At 35.0% G+C, this 23,823-nt stretch overlaps 1 protein-coding gene across 2 annotated transcripts in view; it reads right to left on the minus strand.

Moving 5' to 3' along the window:
* Positions 1–20,438, minus strand: part of LOC126817902 (WASH complex subunit 5) — a 37,904-nt gene extending 17,466 nt beyond the window's left edge. The window contains exons 1-14 of one of the 2 annotated variants that reach the window (XM_050545076.2): positions 19,867–20,438; positions 17,841–17,947; positions 15,368–15,452; positions 14,862–14,962; positions 14,178–14,300; positions 13,609–13,834; positions 9,906–10,019; positions 7,771–7,948; positions 7,159–7,283; positions 6,714–6,843; positions 6,387–6,499; positions 1,378–1,544; positions 490–565; positions 109–228 (exon numbers count right to left, since the gene is read on the minus strand). In XM_050545076.2, the coding sequence (XP_050401033.2) occupies positions 109–228; positions 490–565; positions 1,378–1,544; positions 6,387–6,499; positions 6,714–6,843; positions 7,159–7,283; positions 7,771–7,948; positions 9,906–10,019; positions 13,609–13,834; positions 14,178–14,300; positions 14,862–14,962; positions 15,368–15,452; positions 17,841–17,947; positions 19,867–20,091 (1,890 nt within the window). In that variant the 5' untranslated portion in view covers positions 20,092–20,438. Of the gene's footprint in view, positions 1–108; positions 229–489; positions 566–1,377; positions 1,545–6,386; positions 6,500–6,713; positions 6,844–7,158; positions 7,284–7,770; positions 7,949–9,905; positions 10,020–13,608; positions 13,835–14,177; positions 14,301–14,861; positions 14,963–15,367; positions 15,453–17,840; positions 17,948–19,866 lie in introns of those variants that run through there. The other variant, XM_056100127.1, reaches the window with a different exon arrangement.
* Positions 20,439–23,823: the final 3,385 nt, after the last annotated feature.

The following is a 23,823-nucleotide window of genomic DNA, read 5'->3' on the forward strand; positions in this document are numbered from 1 at the left end:
CAGATGGACTGACGAACCCATTTTAATAGTCCCCTGCTTTCTTCAAAAGGCGGGGGACAATAATGGAACTTTCAAATACGGCTTATATTCTCATCTTCTTGTACCTACCTGTAGAACTTTTCTAACATAAGCTACTAATTCACCAGAATAATACTGTGATACAGACATTAAATCTTTACTACCAGCTTGATTTACACGTAATAATGGTAGATCTAAAGCAGACGCCATCTATAAAGTATAAGATAATCATAGCTATGTATAATCAACAAAAAAATTTGATTCAATATGGTATTACTAAATTTTATGTGACTTACAAAGTAAGTTTCTTGAAGAACTGACTATTTTATAAAGCATATTATTGATTTCAGAAGTATAAATAATAAGTCAACTAAATCTTTCCACACTTTTTAGATGAACACATTCCTGGTGAAAACATTCAATCACTGTGGATATAATAGCATTATGGATGTGTATATATAGTATAATTACCTTCAGAAATGTTGCTCGTAATTTAATTACCAGTGATGGATCTTTTTTAATACCCTGCTGCATGTAGAATGTGTAACTGAAAATAAAAAACATAAAAAACACTGTATATTATCAGTGTTGAATGATAATCTTTTTTGGTCAGGAAATAGCTATTTTATGAGACTTTCCAACAATACACATAAAAAGTAGTCTTATTAAAATACGGTGGGCGACAATTATCTTAGGAACCAAGTGGGAGATAGTTCAGGAAGCCCACATTCGACATACATCATGCTCTATGGATGATCCTCTAATAGTAACAAACATCCAATAAGACTGTCATTATACATGTGACATATATGTATTCAATGCTTGCTTTCCATTAGGGAGCCACGGTGGCTGGGTGGGTAAGATGCTGGCTCGCTAGCCTGGAGGTTGGGTGTTCAATCCCTGCATTGCCCTAGAAAGTTCATCAGAATTTTTCGACGTGGTTTCCCCTTGTCAGTGGTTTCCCCTTGTCAGTGGTGCAGGACGGGAGGCCTTGACAAGGACAGCTGTCTAATCATTTGGATGGGACTAAAACCGAGGTCTCATGTATACATTGGCATGCACGTAAAAGATCCCTTGACAGTTGGAATTCGATATAAGAGTCGGTCGTAGTGTCGCTGTTCAGGCAAAATTTCCCTCATAGGACACTGTATGGTGTATGCCCGTCTTCATTAGCCCAGTCGGAGCAGAACAGTAGGACGTTAAACCCCATTTCGTTTCATTTCATGCTGTTCAATCAGTGATCAAAAATATATATTTGGCAACGAATCCTAAAGAGATTAGAAGAGTCACCCTTGTATTGTAAGGTGATGGGATTGTGACATATATAAACAAATGATTGTGGAAATGATACATATTTACCTGTCAATTATTTGCCAAGCATAAGACAGATCAGCAACAATCTCTGTCTGTATTAACACTTCCTCTTTTATATTTATAGTACGTAACATCTGATGTAAATATTTTCTAGTATCAGCTAAAAATTGTTTTACTTGTAAATTACTTTCTAATTGGTGAAACTCTTGAACCTGAAATACATAAATAAAAATATCAACATAAACTGATGCTTTGTGTAGACCTATTTGAAAATATATTATAGAAGTGGTATCAGATGTTCTACAAAATCAAGTATACTCCATAAGCCTTATACCAAAACATCTGTTACTTCTTATAGCAAATTGTAGAGATAATCTTAAACGGGATTTCATATGTCCCCCAACTTAAACCCAAAATATATATAAACAACAATCATTAAAGCATTAAGCAATCAAAGTGTTTACCACTCTGCTTAACCGAAGCAGAAAATACTCATTATCGAACTCAGTCAATGTATTGATGTTATGAAACTATAACCAAGTGTCATCACTCTCACTGAATTAGAATCAGGGTTATCTATTTCAAAGCATCACAAATCAAACTGATCATCATTGAACTCAGTCAAGATTCTACACCAAGTATGAATATTCTATAACAATTAAAAACAGAGTTATTGTGTTCCAATAGGTGAGACAACAGATGGAAAAACCTATTTTAATAGTTGCCCTGCTGTCATTGAAATGTGGTTATTAATGAATGTATAAATGTAATGGAAGGCATCATAACCACTTGTCTATGATATCACCTTAGGTGGAAGTGGACGTAAAACTTTAGGAATGAACGAACGATCATAACCACAAGTGTACTGTTTCCACATCATAATATCATTTATCTATATATTTTTAATATCAACCAGCAGCTGCCAGGCAGGATACGCCCTCATTTGTGACTCGAGATAGCAAATTTAGTCGTAAGTTGGACAAGTAGATTTCTAATTATATGCTAATTTGTGTACTTGTGCAAAAATTTTCAAAATTTGGTTTTGACCATTTTCAAATACTTTATAATATACTATTCAAAAAAAGTAGGGGATATTTGATTTTGGGGGCATAATACTAAAATATGCAAATGACTACGAAAAAAGTCACTATAGAACCTAACAGAAGAAACATTTCCAGTTACATGTGACGCCCAAACGCACCAATAGCTACCGCATGGAATGCATGTGATGCTTTGGATCATCATGGGGGTCCAACCCAAGATTTGCACGACTCTGACTTTGAATGTTACAGTCATTGTGGCATTGAATTCCAGGGTGGAAACATCAGTTTAATTGTTTCAGTGACCAGAAAACAAATTTTGATATGCGTCGGCTTACCCAAAATGAAAGGTTACGTGCCCTTGGCATGCTACAGATCGGCACAACACAGGCGGTTGTGGCGCGGACGATGAATGTTTCTCAGTCTGTCATAAGCAGGCTATGGTCCAGATACCGTGATACACAATCTGTACAGGACAGACCACGCTCAGGTCGACCAAGGGCGACAACTCAAGCCCAGGATCGATTTATCCGTACCTTGGCCTTGAGAAATCGTGTCATCACAGCAAATCAGATCAGCGCTCGTCTTCAAACAGACACTGGTGTGAGAGTGAGTGGCCAGACGATTCAGAATCGACTGCATAGGGGTCACCTTCGCGCCCGACGTCCTCGCGTGATCCCTTGTTTGAGAGATCATCACATTCAGGCAAGACGTTGTTGGTGTAGGGATCGTCAACACTGGGATAAACAACGCTGGAGCAATGTGATGTTTTCAGATGAGTCAAGGTTCACTGTTGATTTTTTGGACAGACGTAGGAGGGTGTGGCGTCGTCGAAACGAGCGCTTCCAAGACGTTAACGTCATCAGACATGATCGATTTGGGGGTGGTTCTGTTATGGTGTGGGGAGGCATCACTGTTGCTGGAAGAACGGCTTTACATGTTGTTGCAGGGCATGTTACAGGCCAGTACTACCGGGACAACATCTTGGCAGTCCATGTTGTGCCGTTCGCACGACGTCATGGCCGCCGTTTCATCTTCCAGGATGACAACGTAAGATGTCACAGGGCCAGGATCGTTACAGGTTACCTCCAACAACAGAACATCACCACATTACCTTGGCCAGCACTGAGTCCCGACCTCTCCCCCATCGAGCATGTCTGGGACATGCTTGGACAGAGGTTACGTCAACGTCAACAACGTCCTGCCAATGTCCAAGAACTTGCTGCTGCGTTGCAACAGGAATGGGACAATCTGGACCAAAATGACCTTAGACGTCTCATTAGGAGTATGCCACGTCGGATCAATGCTTGTTTGGCAAACAGAGGAGGATTTACCCGTTACTGACTTGGTTGTGATGCTGTGGTAACTTTGCTGTTTGACCCCGGGTATCATTTTACCCTTATAATGGTCAGTCTGTGCCTTACTTAGTCTAACGATCATTTGGAATAAATCGATGAATGTGAACTTCATTTCATTTTGTCATTTGTTTCTTCGTCAGTTTCATTAGGTGACTTTAATAACACTTAAAAATCAAATATCCCCTACTTTTTTTGAATAGTATATTACAATTCAGCCTGGCACACTTTACTAGCAAGAAAACATCGATAAAGGGTAGAAATGGAGCAATTAGTAAACAGTAGTTTACTCAAAGTAGGTCAACTTACTTGTAACTAGTGCTCCTATGGTTAGGACTTTTTGTTATTCGAATAGCCGTAGCTATTAACTGGTTAGTAACCGTTAACCGTATGGTATCAATTTTAAACATAAAACAGAGCTTGTCAGGAAGTGCGAGTCATTACTCGTGCACACGCTATACTCGCCTAAAAGGCATTACACGCGCAAAAATTTCAGGAATTTTTTCAGACATGTACAATTCTTTAATGAAAATTTAAACTATCTTAGGCCGTAGTTATTTATTTACCTGGTTAACTTGGTTCATTTGAAACATTTTTTAATTCAATATAACGATAATATACAAAACAATAATCTGTTTCCCTTCGTACGTGACAGATGGCGATAATATTACGATTACACAATGTTACTAAGTAAATTGGAAGGCGTCTATTGATTGGACAATAAAGAAATAATTCCTCACTTGCAAGTAGAATTTTTATGATTGGTAAATTAACTAAAAACCAAAGTAGAATTCTTGCGAGAAATTGGAAGGCGTCTATTGATTGGACAATAAAGAAATAATTCCTTGCTTGCAAGTAGAATTTTTATGATTGGTAAATTAACTAAAGATAGGTTGCCAGGCAACGAAACATACGCCCACAGCAGCTAAATCATCCGAGCAGTCAACAAGAGTTGTCGCATATTTTTACTTTTTTCGGTAATGAAACATTTATAATACACTAAAATCTGATTAAGAGCAACAACTCAGAAAACCATTAGAATTTGTTTGGTTTTTATAAAGTTCTGCCCCATGCTAACGTTTTGTATACAAAACTTTTAATACTGTATCATGGATTTAGCTGTTCCAAGTCATAAAAATTCATTGAAAATCAATATACTTGTTCGCCTCAAGATCTTAAACTCTGAGTATCAATCTGAAGTTAATCGGATATTAACTTTGGCCTCTAGAGCGTCCACAAGATTTTTCAAAGTGATCAAGGGCCATAACTTTGGCAGTAATTATCAGAAATCTTTGAAAATCAATAGGATTCTTCGCCTTGTGACCTCAAACACTGTATAAATTTAAAGTCAATGAGATTAACTTTAGCCTTTAGAGCATCCACAAGGTTTTTTGAAGTGATCAAGGGCCATAACTCTGGCAGTAATTATTGTAAATCACTGAAAATGAATAGACTTCTTTGTCTCATGACATTAAACACTGTGTATAAATTTAAAGTCAATCGGATATTAACTTTGGCCTCTATAGCGTCCACAAGATTTTTTGAAGTGATCAAGGGCCATAACTCTGGCAGTAATTATCGGAAATTGCTGAAAAGCAATAGGCTTCTTCGTCTCATAACCTTAAACACTGTGTATAAATTTCAAGTCAATCGGATATTAACTTTGGCCTCTAGAGCGTCCACAAGATTTTTTGAAGTGATCAAGGGCCATAACTCTGGCAGTAATTATCAGAAATCGCTGAAAATCAATAGGCTTTTTCGTCTCATGGCCTTAAACACTGTATATAAATTTAAAGTCAATCGGAAATTAACTTTAGCCTCTAGAGCGTCCACAAGCAATTGTGGACGCCAGACCGACGGACGGACGGACCGACGGACGGACAGGGGCGACGACAAAATACGACCACATTTCAATGTGGGCGTATAAAAACCAAAGTAGAATTCTTGCGAGAAATTACGAGATATGAAACATGTTGAATGTCGTAACGAATCTAGTATAATGTATAATATAGTTAGAAATGCTGCGAAGTATTTAGATTGGATTAACAATACCTAAAGTCAGAACAAGTTCCGTTGACTTGCCGTATAACTATGACGAGTGCTTCTAATAATAGTATTATTTTTTAGCAGTTGACATCGTAGGACGACTGTTACATTCTAAGATTTTCAAACATCAAATACAAAATGACAACGGACAAGTTTTGTTATAAAGATGAATATTATCAGACACAACTCTGTGTAATGGGAGACATCTCCGAATAACCGTACCGTTGAATTCGAACCGTTTAACCGTCCAGTTCTAACCGTTTACGGCTATCCGACTAGTCGTAGGAGCACTACTCGTAACAAAGCCATAATTGACCAATTTTGCCCGAAAATGTGGCCATTTTACCGAAGGAAGCTCCCCATACCTATACCAAAACGACCAGAGAAATCCTCTCTTTCTATTTATAGTACTCATTATAAAGTTTAAGTTACGGTCCAATATATCTTAGGGAGATAAACCTATATTTCAAGTTTTGTTGAAATCAAATAAAAATTGTGACCTGTAGAGTGTCCACAAACAATTGTGGACGTCTGGCCGGACAGGGGCGACGACAATATAGGTCCACATGAAAATGTAGGCATATAAAAACAAAAATATATTTATCACACCTACCTCCTCCATAGCTTGAATTAGTTGTATTATTTTCCTACCAGCAGATGTAGAATCTTCATAATCAAGGGAGGCAATTTGTTTTGTCATATCTCCAAACCAATTCTGCAGACTTTCTAAAATCACACAAATACTGAATTAAATTATACTAATCTACTGGAAACAAATTTGTGGGCATTCTATTTGAAATAATGAATTCATAGTCTTTTCAAAAGACTGGCATTGGGTATCAGCAGGGAGTTATGTAAACGTTAAGATAACCCTGCATAAATAGCAATCTGATTAAAATACAGATCTATATAGGATATTTTATTTAGAATAAAAACTAACCACTCTTCTCCACTCTTGTCAAGGGTTTAGTGCCAGAAAACACATCTCCTAATTCCTGCATTCTTTCCTGTCCCTCTTTTTTATATGCTTCCCATTTGGTCTGTTTTTCTGTCAACATTTGTCGAAACATCTGAAATATAAATGTAGCAATTATGCGTCACAAAACAAAATTTTCACCTGTTATGTGTCAAATTGATATTTTTAAAAAACATGACATGTAAATCAAACATCTGATTGATATATATATACTTTAAGCTTGACAACTATGAATTAGTTAAGTTAACATGTCTATATTTCAGGTATTTATTGCTCAGCTTTGCACATAGTAAATGAGGGTAATGTAACAATTATCAAGTACAATTCATACTGTTTATGAGGAAAGCTTATGAGCACAATTACTCACATCACTTATTATTATTATATAAAAAAGTCAGCAATGAAATACCTCTTTGAGTTTAAATTCAAACTGTCCAATATTAAGTAGATGTTGAAATACAGACAGAGCATTATATCTACTGTCTGCTAATACTTGATCTCTAATCATTTTACATCTCTTATTTAATTCAGCACCTGAAATTATAATAATCATCATTCAGATTTTACCTAAAAGAAAATGTCAAATTAATAGGCTCTATTTTAAACAAATCCGTGGAGAAGTGAAACACATTAAAATATCTTTCAGTCAAATCTTTTATAATAGAATGGAACAGGGTTTAACATCTTGTCACCTTTTACTTAGGTCATCTAGAGACTAACACACTTGTAATGCAAACGAGACATGTTTGCTCTGAAAACAGCGTTTCCTCGAAATATTCTTTGAATTCCAACTGTCAGCTTGTACAGGGAACCTTGGTTTTGCATCCCATCCAAACGATGACAAGACACACTGAAACCTGGTTTGAAAAATTAGGAATGTTCTTTTTGGTCTACTTTGGAATTTAATTCCAGGATATACTGGTACAAAACACAAAACTATCCATGTATTCGAAAAACTATTTAACTAAAAAATAACATCAAGAATTTATGAAGAGAAGAAGATTGAGTGAGAAAATCTTACTTGGTGGTAAAGCTGCAGTATGTAACATCAACCATCTTAAAGTGACATTACTATCTCTCATAACATTCATTAGTTTAGGTATATTATCTAATATAAATTCTTCCATTAATACTCCTTCCTTTAAATATTTTTCTAACACTGGCTGTAATCTCTCTAACTTTCTAGCATAACGAATAGACTAAAATAAAACAACAACACATTCAAAAACATGTCACATACATAAAGAACAAGATTATATAATTACCTTCTCTGTAACATTATACATACCAATAACATTATACCATATTTTTCAGTGTATTAGGCGCATGGCGAGTTTGGCAGAGGTGTTTCAGGAAAAAATAAAAGTGCATGGTTTAGGCGCACCCTTCTCCAACGCCTCGTGGAACACGTGCCATACCATACGCGAGTCAAATACACCTGCGATCTCCAGTAACTGGGACACACTCTATTGTTAACAGTTATAATAATTACTGATATTTAGCCGTATCAAGCTTTATATATATATATATTTCTTTATGAAATAACAAATTCTATATACATTTTTTGAATAGCATAAGACTTTATATTAATCATAACTTTCAATTGCATTGTTTCATAACTTAAATGGTAATTCTGGCGCTCACACGATAGTCAAATTGTCGTTAAAGTCCCGCCCACAACAAACATTGCCGTCTATTACATCCTGTTAAATTCATGAGCAACTGGCTGTGATAAATGAATAGGTATTGATGATAAACAAATGAAATAATAATTGTAGAAATAATTTATTATGATCAGCTACTCACAACTTAAATCCTGACTACCAGTAAAAGAGAAACAATAATTCTAGTTCACTTTATACTATCCAAACAACTGACAAACGATGGCGTCCATTGCCCCGCCCACTACACGCAGCATGACAATACCTCGATTGTAGCCATTAAGATCTATCAGTAACATAATGCCTCTTAAAGATTATAATACAATAGCATTTTTAATACCAATCAAAGAAACAATGATTTTGTGAACTACAAACCACTTTATAAAGCATACGGTGACAAATCCCCGGTAGATAATTAACGATACCGGTAAATTATAACAATGGATCAATCAGTGAAACTATTTTGCATGAAAACTAGCGGTAACTTGAAACGGCTAGATGTAAAATTTACAGCAATGTATAGAAAAAACCAACAAACTTTCCATCAAATTTTAAAAAATGATCTATTGAGAATGGCTACGAGACGAACCGCTAAAGCGTACGGTAACAGTATCACAGGTTGTGAATTTAATTTGGGTGAGTCGAACGTAAGGCGGCTATGAGTTGGGAACTTAGTCACATAAACCAAATAAAGAAGCCAATAGATGAAGCGACACACGTTATCCACAAATTGAGAAAGAATTGGTTGACTATGTCAATCATATACGTCGAGTAGATTTGCCGTTTCGACGACAGGTTAGACTAATAACATCAATATAATAATATGTCAGTTTAACTGTCTGTAATCCCACCCTTAATACCGATGACTTATATTGAAAATGCTTGTAGGAATGCATGTCCCGCCCTATTCGTCAATGTGACTGATGACACCACTGACCTGGAACGGGGACGAATTAGAACTGCTGGTAATGGCCAAGAGTATTTGGAATAGCAGAAATATATGTTGTTGAAATAGCAAGAAATATTAACAATATGTATGCTAAAGTTGAATGGCTATCGGCCGATGGTGTTTGCATTGCCGGTTATGACAAACAGTATACCGTACACAGAATAGCAGAAAATGTCTACATCATTTTTATGCACCAGAATTATGGGCGATAATTATTGACATTTTTTACCATATCTAAAAAGGTTATTGACAGATATGGACGCATTTTAAACATATCTAAAACATTATTGACAAATATAAATGATCACGAAAGGGAACAGTATTGTATTTAATTTGAGTGATAATATATCATAATCTTTGAAGATAGCATCACCCGGTCGACATGTGTTGATTCTAGGGCAGTTATTTCTTGAACTTCCAACTTAGGTGTCGACACAGGAAAAGCCTGGATTTGCTTAAAGTTATGTATTAGGCGCACCCCTTCTAGAAAATAAAATATTGGGTAAAAAAAAGTGCACCTAATACACCGAAAAATATGGTAATTACCTGTTCTCTAACATTAGATGTATCAAGAGTATTATTTAAAGCTGTTATAGAAGCTTTATATGGTGCCCAAGCATCCATTAGATTAACAACTATACCCATATATACACTTATCACCTGAAAAATGGATTTCAACACAATTATAAACATATTGCATTATATGAATTTTCAAATTACAATGTAAAATATTGAAATGGACACATTTAGAAATGCAATCTGGATTACTCAGAATAAAATCAGATGTTAGTTCCATTTTGTTTTATCTTTTATATGTTGTACTCCATTAACCTACAAAGTTTCTTTGAAGCCAGCTAGTGTTCAGGTCACATGTACTTACTGACCTATCAAATTGTGTGTAATTGTATACAGTGCAGCATTTTGTGGAGACTTATTAGAAATTAAAAATCCAGGAAATGTGATTCATTTATTATAAAAATTATATGATTGTTTACGTACAATAGTATTGATATTACTGTCTGTTCCAGGTGATACTCCGAGCTGACTCGAAAATTGCTTGCCATTTCTTCATTTTATAATTAAAATGGTTAAAAATTTGTGACATACCTGGAATTTTCATCCCTATATGATTAGATGTCCAATAAAATCCAGTATTCTCTTGTAAATTTAACATATATAGACATTGTCACTTTCTCAGAACATAGATAATTATTACGACTACACCTGCGTTAAATGGAATACTTGCATATCGCATTATATTAGGGTAGACAGGTACTTTACAAATAAGGTGCATTCGGTTAGAAATATCTAGTGAAGGAGAATTCGCTTGTTTGTTTCACGGCAATAATACTTAACAAGGCTTCACACTGTGAAGCTTGTGTGACACAATATTGTTTCTGTTCGGATTAATATGTTGTTTTATTTTGCACAAAAATGCTTCTTGGATCACTTGGAGTGACTTAAAGATTAAAGCTCATATCAGAACCATCCGAACTCTCCGAAATAAGTAATTTAGTGTAATAGGTTGGGTCTTTTTTATCGGGTAAAATGATTCAGAATTTTGTTTTTTGAGACTTTATAGCTCTGCTTGAGAGCAAAGTCTGAGAATGTGGCATTTTTAGAAAATGCTTAAAACTTCATGATAACATTAATGATCAGCTGTCAATACATATCAAACACAAATTTACTTCAATTATCACCCGCCCTAGATCTAGCTTTAGCGTATAAACTGGGTAATAAAGTGCATTTATTACCTTTTTGGAACACTTTTGGGGATTAAAATTTAGCTGCCCTTGTAAATAAGCAGAGCAAGACGGAAGCCAATTTTCAAATTTTGTTTTCCCGCAATTTGTAGAGAGAGAGAGCGAAAAATGGGGTTTAACGTACACTCGACACAAACTAGGTCATTTCGGGACTAACATATGGTTCAATTTTATTTCAATAAATTACTTGCGCGTAGGGGTCTGTAGCAGTGGGAGGAAACCGGAGGACCCGGAAAAAAAACCCTGAGGTTGGATAGGCGACCCTACTCCTTGTCACGTACAACCAGGGAATCAAAACCACGCCAGATGACTCAATGACAGACTTTCTGATACAGCACACACACGCCAACCATTCGATCATCCAAGCCCCTCCTGCAAATTGTATCTTAAGGCTGAAACCTAACTATTTCAAATCAAAGGCATGTATATTTCATATATAAGAGCAAACGAAAATCAATAATTCATTTTAAATTTTTCACATTTATGCCCATAAAAGAATAAATGATTGTTTGATTTTCATAAAAATTTGCACCATTCTGTAATCAATTGGTCACCAAATATGACGTCATTGTGGCAAAAATTGTATTTTTGCGAACATGCATATTCAAAAGATAGTTTCTAATGTGAATCATTCATTGCCCAGAAATATGCAATTGTTCAAGAGTAACCCTTTATATTGTTTTGCCCACAACACATTTATTTATAGTTTAATAGACATTATACCATTTGATACCTTATACAAACCGCCATTAAATCCAATCAATCGAAAATTGACAGTATTACCAGAAGTGACGCGATTTTGAAAAAAGAAACTATATTTTTATCCTTTAAAACAAATATTTGTTCTAAAGATCGTTATTCGCTACGCTTTACTAGAACTATTTACTAACTTCTTTTAACTAATAGTATGCAGATATACTACCATGATGATATCATAAAATAATTTTTAACTTTGTCCTTAGCCAAGAAATATACGAATTTTATGCAAATATACGATCAGGCAGATATTACAAAATTCCAACTTTATTCATCGCCGATTTATCATTAGTCACTTTGTAAGGGTTTCACACTTCAATATGTATTGATAAATGGCTATTACGTGACCATTTTTTAACATACATTGGACTCTGTTAAACCATATCATTAGTACAGGAAGTGACGACCGCTGAAGGGTGTGGGTGCCGGTAAAACTCGGTATCACAGTTCTAGTTTTCGAGTTGTTTCAGAGCTGTTGGTATGAAAATTGACTAAGATATATCCGTTTGAAGTTGCCCAAGTCAGAAAAGGTAGTTTTGAGAAAAATAGAAGTTAAAGATGTTGGTATCTTCTAAAACAAAATCATATAGCAACCACGCCATATATTTGTTATGTTTTCATTTAATATTTTTCTCGGTTTTATAATTTAGAACAAAAGAGAATAGTCCATACTCCATACATTAGTAATATAGGTTTAGTATATTATAACTTTTATGGGAATAACTTCTGTTAATCTCATCAATTAATTAGCACCTTTGTGTTAGTGCTCAGGAGATTAAGATTGTTGATTGGGTAATCAAGTTTAGTTTCTTGTTGATTATCAAAGAAGCCGCCACAGCTATACATGTCCTGTTATCTTCGTCACACAACTTGATTAAAATAAGGTTTGCGTGTACAATAGGTCTACTGTTAGTTTCAGGTACCGTAATTCAACCCCAAATAGAATGATAGAATGATGAACGCAGCCATGTTACCACAGTACACTGCGCGGGGTGTTTGGGCAAAGAATATTTATGTATTGTATGGGTTTTAAAAGTTGTTTGTATTCGTTAAAATTGGGATTATCGGTAATACTTTGGCCATATTTATAAACTAGAGATTTATGGCTTCACGACGATGCCAAGTATTGTGTAAGGAGATTGGCCAGTCGTGCCACTACGGGTGTTAAAAAATAACTAATATCTGCTACGAATTTTTAAAAAAAAAGAAAGATTTAAGGATACAGTACTCTTACAAAACATCCAACTAAAGGTGTTTTAAGATGTTTTATTCCTATTTTAATCTTTTGGGTCGATAGATAGTATATTTATATATTTATAGACTCATTTATGTGAAAATCTCAATTTCGATCAAAATCAATACTTTAACTTGTTTTGTCCATAGCTCATTATTAGACCTTGCGCATTCTGACTCATTTTGCCAGCACGGGTCACATTTCACAAAGTTTTAGCCATTTCAAATAAAAATTAAAGAAATCGGATGCAATTTTCGAGCTGTAGTATCACCTGGAGCAGACAGTAATATACATTATAATCATATCTGAAGACGTCTATTAAGCTAGGATTAGCTATCATAAGTATAAAGAAGTAGAGGTGGTTGACTTTTTTCTTATTTTTTTATGCAGATACATGTATCTATCATAAACATAAAATAACTTTTACCTTATATAAATTATCTACTTTAAATTATATATATATAAAGATCTCATAAAAACGTAATATCATGCTTACCCAGTTATCAGGGAAATGTTTATCAACTATTTCTCTCATCTTAGCTTGTTGATTGTACAGTATATCTGGTTCAAAGTATAGTATAACATATAACATACTAGCTTGAGTAGCTAAAGCTGTAGAACGATGTTCTGGTAGTGGATAGGCTGATATCTGATTATATATATCATCTGATCTTAATCGTCCAATCACCATGTTTATATAATCACCATTAATTGGAACCCGGCTAAACAAAACGGTATAAGCAATATCATTAGAAATTAGACTTGGACGTCACACAAATATCTTTTACTCCACTCTGATCAAATTTCTATCGCATCTTGGCCCAGATGAACGTTCCTTAAAATGATCCATACACGTCACAAGTGGTATTAGATATAATTGTGAATTACTATAAAGACTAACATATTCAAAATGTGGTAATCTTATAAGAACTTTAAATAATGAAAAGAAATGACCTGTTACATTACATATTTTATGTAGTCTCTCTTTAGACTATAGTAATACTTGCACATCGAAGGGGATAACTCACTTATCTAATGCTACAATTTATCTTGAATTTGACCTACCTGAAGAAAGATTCAGGATAATTAGGTGGTCGTCTTGCACCAGGTAGATTAGAGAAACCTGTACTACGCAATAACTTACATACATCATCTATGCTAGAATCTGTTGCTGCTGTTTTCTGAGCGCTGAAAGTAAGGTAAAGAAGTAAAGAATTATAGATATGTAACTAAACTCAGTTTACACTATATTACATAATGTTATGTTCAAATGACTATTCTCATATAGCAAGATGCCCAGTCAGTCATATCTTATATTATTACAACATATTTAGTGAAGAGTGAATTGAACCAGAACTAAGAAACAGATAACATCTAGAGAGGGGCATGTCAGGTCCCTTTTTACACACAATCTGCAGCAATTTCATTCATGACCATGCTAGCAGTCACACCTAATTCACAAGATTTCATGGGACAAACTCAGTGACTTTAACTTCAAATCTGGAATTTCAATATGGTTCTAACTTATGCCTAAATGATCAGTACATGGCAAAATTACATTCATAAAAACTGGAAACTGAATAGGGTCCTTCTTATCCCCTGATGAACAATTCCAACAAATTTCAAAACATTTCAGCAACAACTCAGTCCTGCATATCAGAAGGTTCATAAGTTTAGCATACATGGGGAAATAACTACACAATTTGTGATCAAATCATTCTATGAATTTCCATAAGACTGCATGTGTACCTGTATCTATAATAGGAAACCAGTATTCTCTCTCTCACAATACCTTCTATCTTAATATCAATTAATAATAACATGACACCATACAGAAATAAAGCTTCACACTGGAATATAGCAACAAACATTATATACATATATCAATCCTTTAATACTCCTTCTACTATCATTCATTTTCATATACTACATACATAGCCTCATCTAATATAGTCTACTCCTGCACAGAGATACATGTTTTTGGTTTCTATTAAGGTTGTATTTCTTCCCTGGGAATACGTATCAAATTGTTATATGTTATTGTATCATTTGATTCATCTCTGTCTCTTCTACTGCAATGTTTAATTGATTCCAGTTCTAGCAGAGTCAATAGAATGGAATACAAAAAGAAGCTGGAGAAATGCCACAATACCTAAACTATTTCTATACACTTTCCAGACAGTTGAAATATTGATAAATTTGGTTAATTTTTTCTCACAAAACCCCAAAATCCATTGAATATATAGAAGACCTACCATCAATTGTTTACCGTCCTCATTTAATAAAACTGATTCCATTGTTTGTTGTATATAAACGCCTTCTTCCAAATCTTCTAAATATCTAATCAAGAAATATAAAAACACAGCATTTTATAATTTGCATAATGTTACCAAGAGAGACTCAAGTAAATCTTCGATCTATCTTTTTCGGGAATGGGATGGTGGTAAATACAAATGGATCTGCAAAACCAAGTAATCTACAGAAATAACAGAATAAAGTAGTATAGTGTTGAGATTATAGTCACAATCAATACTTATTACAAAATGTGTTGTTCTGATACAATTCAACTTGTGATACATGTACTAACACCACAAATGAAAACAGAATTGAATGAATGTCAATGTATGTATTTTTGGTGTCTGCATAACAGTAGTTTTCTGTTGGAATAGTGTACTGTGCAGTTAAGATATTTTTCATTGCTTTATGGGTCATTCTCTGGCAATGTTAATCGTTTTTTGATATTCAAACTTGAATCTCAAAAAGAGAGATTTAATGCATGGATATCTACAGAATGTCACCAAAACACATTTGATTAAATACGTTATCTAACACGAAGTAAAGATATCATCAATCAGGATGCCTGAGCAGTAGATTCACATAAAATCAGTTTTCTAAAACAAATTAAATGTATCATAAAAGAGGATGTCTGAGCAGTGGATTCACATAAAAACTGGACTTTCTCCTTGATTTTTTGATATTGGCGAATTTTGAGATTTTGAGATTTAAGTCTGACTATCGTAAAACGAGTAGTTTATTTTTCAACATTCACCAATATCAAAAAACAAGAAGAAAGAGCAGTTTTTATGTGAATCCAGTGCTTAGACATGCTCATTTATGATATCTTTACTTCGTTTTAGAAAACGTATTTTAATCAAAGTGTTTTGGGGACATTTTGTAGCTGTTCCTTCCCCAGATCCTTTGAGATTCAAGTCGGAATATCAGAAAACAAGGAGAAAGAGTAGTTTTTAAGTGAATCCACTGCTCAGGCATCCTCATTTATGATATCTTTAGTTTGATTTAGAAAACTGATCTTATCAAATGTGTTTTGGAGAGATTCTGTAGATTTACATAATTAAAATCTGTATTTTTGAAATTCAAGTCTAAATGTCTAAAAATGAGTATCGGTAGCTTGTTTTTTGAGATTCGCCAATATCAAAAAACAAGGAGAAAGAGCAGTTTTTATGTGAATCCACTGCTCAGGCATCCTCATTTATGACATGTTTACTTCATTTTAGATAACTTATTTAATCAAATGTGTTTTGGAGACATTTTGTAGATATACATGTACTTAAATTTGATTTAATCAAATGTGTTTTGGAGAGAGTCTGTAGATATACATGATTAAAATCTGGGTTTTTTTTTTAGATTCAAGTCTGAATATCGAAAACCGAGTAGCTTGTTTTTCGACATTCGTCAATAGAAAAAAAATAAGGAGAAAAAGCAGTCCACTGCTCTGAAATGCTCATTTATGATATGTTTACTTCGTTTTAGAAAACATATTTAATCAATGTGTTTTGGGGACATTTTGTAGCTGTATATCTATGACCAGGTAGTATTTAATACAGCCATTCATCCAATATTAAGAGGTAGACTTACACCCAAGATGGATTATCTAAAGTTTATTTAACAATGGTCAGCTATGACAGAGATAATAAACAATAGTAGTAATGAGATAATCCATCTATAAACAAGGCCCAAATAGTTACCTCAGTAAATGAATGAATGGATGTCAACAAGTAACCTCTAGTATATAGAGTAAAAATTGTAGATTGTAGTTGGTTGACCACAGGCAACTGTTCCTTATTAAGTAATCTAGCCTGTGGGTCATTATTGTATAATATGTATGAATATTTAAGTGTTGCTACAAGAATGGGGAACCATACCAAAAAGAAGTGAGTTGTTCAGTTATTGTATGTTCAATCTTACACCCCCAACTAGATTGAACATACAACCCATCGTCGACTCCGGATGATATTTGGGTTGTATGTTCAATCTAGTTGGGGATGTAAGATTGAACATACAATATGTGACACTAATTTGCTATTTAACTTTCATGTGTTAAGGGGACAAACCGGTACAAAGCACAAAGGAGCATTGAAAATCTACACTGAATATAAATGGGGATGTTGAATGTCAGTTCGGAACGTCCTGATAACTGAGATGGTGTGAGTAGAATTGTGATGTTATGAATATTTTTCAGCTGTCATGGTTGGTTGAGATATTTTCTTATGCAGTGGACACACAGGTTGTAGCCAGAAATCCAACTTTTCACCTCATTGTCACCATATTGGGGATTGAGATAATTCAATTCCGAAACATTAAATCGAGTATGCTTAATGTAAATATAGAACAGTATGATACACGATACATAAAAACCACCAAATACATACGTAACCTTAAGACGTGAACATGCATACAGTACAAAGAATTTTTGTAGCATACATGTACCTATTTAAGTCAGAAACATATTTATGAACACTTGAGAATGCTTGGTAAAATCTGGTAAGTATTTCTATATTATTTTCACTAAACTCTTCATCTAAATCCTGCAACTCCTGTTGAATAAAAATAAAAAAAAAAACTAGCATACTGTACATTACAAAGGATATGTTATATATTCTATACTGAAATGTCTTATCAATTCAATGCTGGAGATAAAACAGAAAGGCTCATCAACACTTAAATACAAGCAGGCCTACTGTATGACCTATATATATCAATCTGATACCAGCAAAACAATTTTTCATGAAAAATGTGTGGGAAATAAAAGGACATAGATATCATCAGACTGAAAATGGAATAAAACTTGAGTTAAACTAGAAAAATGTTCTAAGACTTTACACCCAGAACCACCCAAAACATCTTTAATTACCCGAAACAACCTGTGTTGATTTTAGGATACAAATGTTAATTTTAGTATGTCGAAATATGAAAACAAATTATGAAGAACTATGAATTAAGAAATAAGAACACTGAATAAAGAGCTGTCGTTATTCCATAGAAAAGGCTCGAACCTACAGCTGTACTACGATAACAATAAGAGTTGTCTTTTTAGCTTTGATTTTCCATTTATTTCTATTTCTTTTTTATTCAGAACTATTAAAAAAAAAAATGAAAAGAAATGAAATGGGGTTTACGTCCTACTGTTCTGCTCTAAACTGGGCTAATGAAGACGGGCATACACCATACAGTCTACTCTTATATCGAATTCCAACTGTCAAGGGATCTTTTACATACACCCCAATGTGTACACGGGACCTAGGTTTTCCGTCCCATCCGAACAACTAGGCAGCTGTCCTTGTCAGGCCCTCCGTCCTGCATCACTGACAAGGGGATATTAAAAAAAGAGTGAAGTATAGGAAATATTAATTAATAACCTATACATACTAAAAGATAAAAAAAAAATAATAAAAATGTTTTGTTTTATTCAAATACAGGCTATTCTGGGTAATTAAAGTTTTTTTGACTGCTTTGGTTCAGATGCAGTTCTCTAGCGAGGTAAGCAAGGTCTTATTTTCTCACTAAAATGTTCTTTTACATTGTACAGGCGTTAACAGAGAATGACACGCGACCATTTAACAGAAAAAAGTTGCCTAGTAAAATTGATTGAGGGTCAAAACTTTTTCAACAAGGATTCAATTGGGTGGTTCCTGAACGTACAGGGCGAGTGTAAATGAGACCTACGTTCAGACTGAGGGATAAAGCGGTATTTTCATATTACATGTTATATAGGGTCACACAGGAATGGGGAGAGAGAAATAGTCCGATCAGAGACCATTCCAAAAGAACTACAGTAAACCTTGCATAAGTCAGATTCGTATAAGTCGGATCTTCGCTCAACTAGGAAAAAATCGTTTTGACCCTTTGATCCTGCACGTTTTTCTTATTAAATTTCTGTGCTCAACTCGGATCAAAATGTTCAGTCTATTTGATCTAATTCCGGCTTTTTTCCTTCGTCTAAGTCGGACCGGCAGTATGTTCAGAATTTCACTGTCAGTTTCGTTCCGATGGTCTAAAACACGGTTAGGTATTCCAGGCACAGAGCCCCAAAATACTTTCCTCTATCATTTTGACTCAAATCTGCGCGATAATAGAATTTTCCCGGAAAATTTGAAACTCTTTCCGGGAAAATGTAGGACATTTTTCAAAGATGGCGACAAAACGGAAGTTATCTACTCGCACAAACATACAAAAGTTTGAAATGTGCCTTTGAATCAATTATTATCCGGCTCTTGCAGTTTATTTCTAATCGAGCTAAGATTGAATTTCGGTCTTCGGCTAACTCAGATCTTCACTTCTTAACTCGGATAAAATTGGTCAGTCCACTTAGATCCAACTTATGCAAAGTTTACTGTAGATGTAATATACAGGTAGGACAAAGGCTTAATAAGGTCAAACAATCCTGGGTTAAAATTCTGAAGAAATTATAATATAAATTACTGATTGTCTACATAGTATTAGTAAGCATACTTACAACTCTTGATTCTATATTATGGTCAAAATACTCGGCACTTTTAAAGTAGCTAAAATCGGCAATGATTTCTCCATATCGCATCTGATCATATTTATTATCCAGTCGAAAAACTGTTGGTATAAAATCTGCCAGTCTTAGTAACTCTGCAATTATGGCATTTCCTCGAGATACTAAGCGAAGAATGTTTTGACCACATTGGTTGTTTTCAGCCAAAAAGTCTGCCATTTTTAAAGTTGTATAAATTCAGATATCTAGTAAAAATTAAATATTCTGTGGTTTTAACGAGATGGTCATACGGTATTGTGTCATTCACTTAATCCTCGGCCTCTTTTCTTGTCAGTGCCAGTGGACTGTGTGTGTACATGTATTATAGAAATTTGCAGACGAATTTCTTTTCACTTTTGACACCAACAGGACCTTCTTTTACAGAAAGTTCAGAAAAATAACAATCTAAAATATGTCTGTCGCCAGTAAATGGTTTACATCCTCGCAATGTAGTCTATATGCAATAAACAGACATGTGTTCAATAGTTTATAACAAATAACAAATGTTGTCTCAAAAAAAAAATAAGAGGTGTTTTTTATTTCCACCTCGCCACTTCCGTGTCATGTGATAATCGTCAAACAGGAGTTATTCCCCATGGACAACGGAACTCCGATATTGACTATATTTCTCACTCGGCAAACCTCGGCAGATTCCGGTACCCTACATCTAGCCTCGGCTGTATGACAGTAAGTGATATGTACCTACGTCTATACATTTGCGATACGGCACCGGTTTACTTAAAAGGGAAACTTGCCCGCGTTTAGAAAGAAGTTTTCAAAATTGCGTCGTTCGAGGAGTGTGTAGAATTTTCAGTGCAAATTTGTCCTTGTCCAAAGAAAATCGGATAAACTTAAAAGAAAAACAGCTTCAAACTTTGAAAATTTTGTAAGATAAAACATTTTTCAAATACGTCGTCATCAATGGCGTCATTGGTCGTCATGGACAACGCCATTGTAATCCGGGAACTTGAAAGTAGTTCTAATGGCGGACTTTGTCATACAGCCGAGATTAGATGTAGGGTACTGGAATCTGTTGAGGTTTGCCGAGTGTATATTTCTATGATTGAAACAGCCAATGACGTCGTAGACGTCATTGGAAACGAAATGAAATGAAATGAAATGAAATGGAGTTTAACGTCCTACTGTTCTGCTCCTAACCTGGGCTAATGAAGACGGGCATACGCCATACAGTGTGCTATGAGGGAAATTTTGCCCGGACAGCGGCACTACGGCCTACTCTTATATCGAATTCCAACTGCCAAGGGATCTTTTACGTGCACGCCAATGTGTACACGGGACCTCGGTTTTTCGTCCCATCCGAACGACTAGACAGCTTTCCTTGTCAGCCCCTCCGTCCTGCATCACTGACAAGGGAGAACCACGCCGGAAAATCTGGATGAACTTTCTCGGCCAATGCAGGGATCGAACACCCGACCTCCAGGCTAGCGAGCTAGCGTCTTACCCACTTAGCCACGTCATTGGAAACAGCTAAATGTATAGGACATTGACGTCATATATAGGTGGGTGTCCGTTAAAGTTTATGGATAAGAAAATGATGTTAGCCATTTGAATTTACAAAATCGTCGTCATTTTTCAACAAAGTTGCCAATGTAGGCTTTTCTTTCACATCATTTTACCCACTCGGATAGAGACGATTTTTCAGGTGGAAGTATTAGGCTATTACGTCGTCTATGTCCCGACGCCCGTTCACTTGTTTGCGGAGTGTCTAGTGGTCACAGTTTTTATCTAGCCTTTGTGTTTATTGCCAAAAGATCTTGGAGTAGGTAAATTTGAATGCGTATCTGACCACAACTTCTTGATTTATGGTCCCTGTCTTTTACGCATAATTGTGAAATACGCAGGAATTTTGTGGCTCTCCAGAATCCACAATTTTTGGTCACATTCATATGAAACTTAGAGGTGCTAAATCGCTAATATTTGGGACCTAGAAATTGACCCAAATGGATCGCAACGCATATAATAATGTAATCTGATTGTATATAAACTTATTTACAATCAATTGTTTCCGTTTTGACTCTAATTTCAAACCAGTTATGGCCAGCGAAATACGGCATAAGTATAACCAAATGCCAATTTCTAGCGTCTGAATATTCCAGTCTATTGCGCATGCTCTCCACATGAGTTGTTGAATATGTTTAGCCTCGTTCTTTCTGTTAAAAATGACGCTGAAACGCACTATGGTACACGATTCGTGTACGAATGTTAAAATGGGTTTTTTTTGTTTGTTTTTTTTTGTGTCTTAAATTATTGGATATCAGAAGCCTACCTTTTCCCGGAAAGATTACAACATCAATGTTGATTTGAATTGACAAATTTTGGATGATAGGCCTATTGAGTTAGAGACATAGAATACTTTAAAGTTACAATTTCATATTTTTAAGTTTAATTTTTAAATGTATTAAAATAAAGTCCTAAAATAGATGGTATCTATAAACAGTCCCACCTTATTAAAGAATAATACTATAATTCACTATTGCCAGTTTAGAAATTGGCAAAAATATAATTTTCAACTTCAAATTCAAACGTTTGAAGATAGCTATTCCATGGTGGGGAATAGGAAAACAAGGGAGGTAATTGTGTTATTATTTCCGGTGTGAGGATTTTTCAGTGTGAGAAAAATAACCTATGATCGTATAATTAATAGTAAGTTGACAACCTATTGAGCAAAAGACATAAAAATAATTATGTTTTGACTTTCTTAGAAAATATGAAATTGTAACTTTAAGTAACATATTATGTTAAGGATCAACGGATCTTGGACGAGTTGTATTTTGGTTTGTAACAACAGACGAAAACTTCTTGGGCTAGGCTTTCACGCAAAATGTTAATTGGGCAAAGCGCCGGGAAATTTTTGGTTCTGCGGCACCTGTGCTATGTCTATGAGGAAAATTTGCCGGTACAGTAGCCCTACGACCTACTCTTATTTCGAATTACAACTGTAAAGGGTTATTTTACGTGCACGCCAAAGTGTACACGGGACCTCGGTTTTTCGTAACATCAGAACGACTAGACAGCTTTCCTTGTCAGACCCTCCGTCCTGCATTAATAACAAGGGGGAACCACGCCGGAAAACCCATTAAAAATTTCTCGGTCGGGATCAAACACGGGACCTCCAGGTTAGCGACTCACTGCGCTAGTGCGCCTCCCAAAAAAGCACATTGTATGTTTATGTGTATAAATGACCAGCCTAGCCGAGCAGTAGTTTAATTAAAAAATTTAATTTTCCAATTAATCGGCCCGTCTCGAGCCATTTTTGAACCGTATTCAAAATAATTCAAACCGGAGAAAAATAAAACCCCGGTAAGTATAGTATAACGAGAACCCTAAAAATAAATGTAGAATATGCCAATGTAAGTTTATAGACAACTGACAAATAAATTGATGACGATAATATCGTTAACAGTGTTAATCTGAAGAAAAGTTTTTATTGTAGAGATGGTATATGAAAACAAAATATGGCAATAAAAAAGGTAGGTGCGCACCTCCCGCACCCGAACTTCCGTATCCGCCCCTGAGTAGCTACCCTCCCCGAGGTAGAACAAAATATTTTGGATATTTTCTAATAGTCGCATCACAGGAACTCACAAATGGTTCTTGGACAATAATGTTCAACATGGCCCAATCATATTTTGTCACTTTTACCAATGGTCAGGGTTTCTTTAAAAATAATAGATTTGATGGGAGTGAGGATAGCTTTTTGGTTCTTATTTTTTAATGCTAAAAAACGTGAAAATAATTGACGTTCATCTAAAAGAGCAATGGGTGAGCTGTGCATATTTTGGGTCATAACTTTTAAATTTGCGTATACGACGTGATTCTGATGTAATAGTTACGCCATTGCCATCATTTTGTCATGACAGTACCAAATAAAGGGTAATGTGATAATTAAAC

The sequence above is a fragment of the Patella vulgata genome, chromosome 4 (genome assembly GCF_932274485.2).
Source record: "Patella vulgata chromosome 4, xgPatVulg1.2, whole genome shotgun sequence".
Classification (NCBI taxonomy): domain Eukaryota; kingdom Metazoa; phylum Mollusca; class Gastropoda; family Patellidae; genus Patella; species Patella vulgata.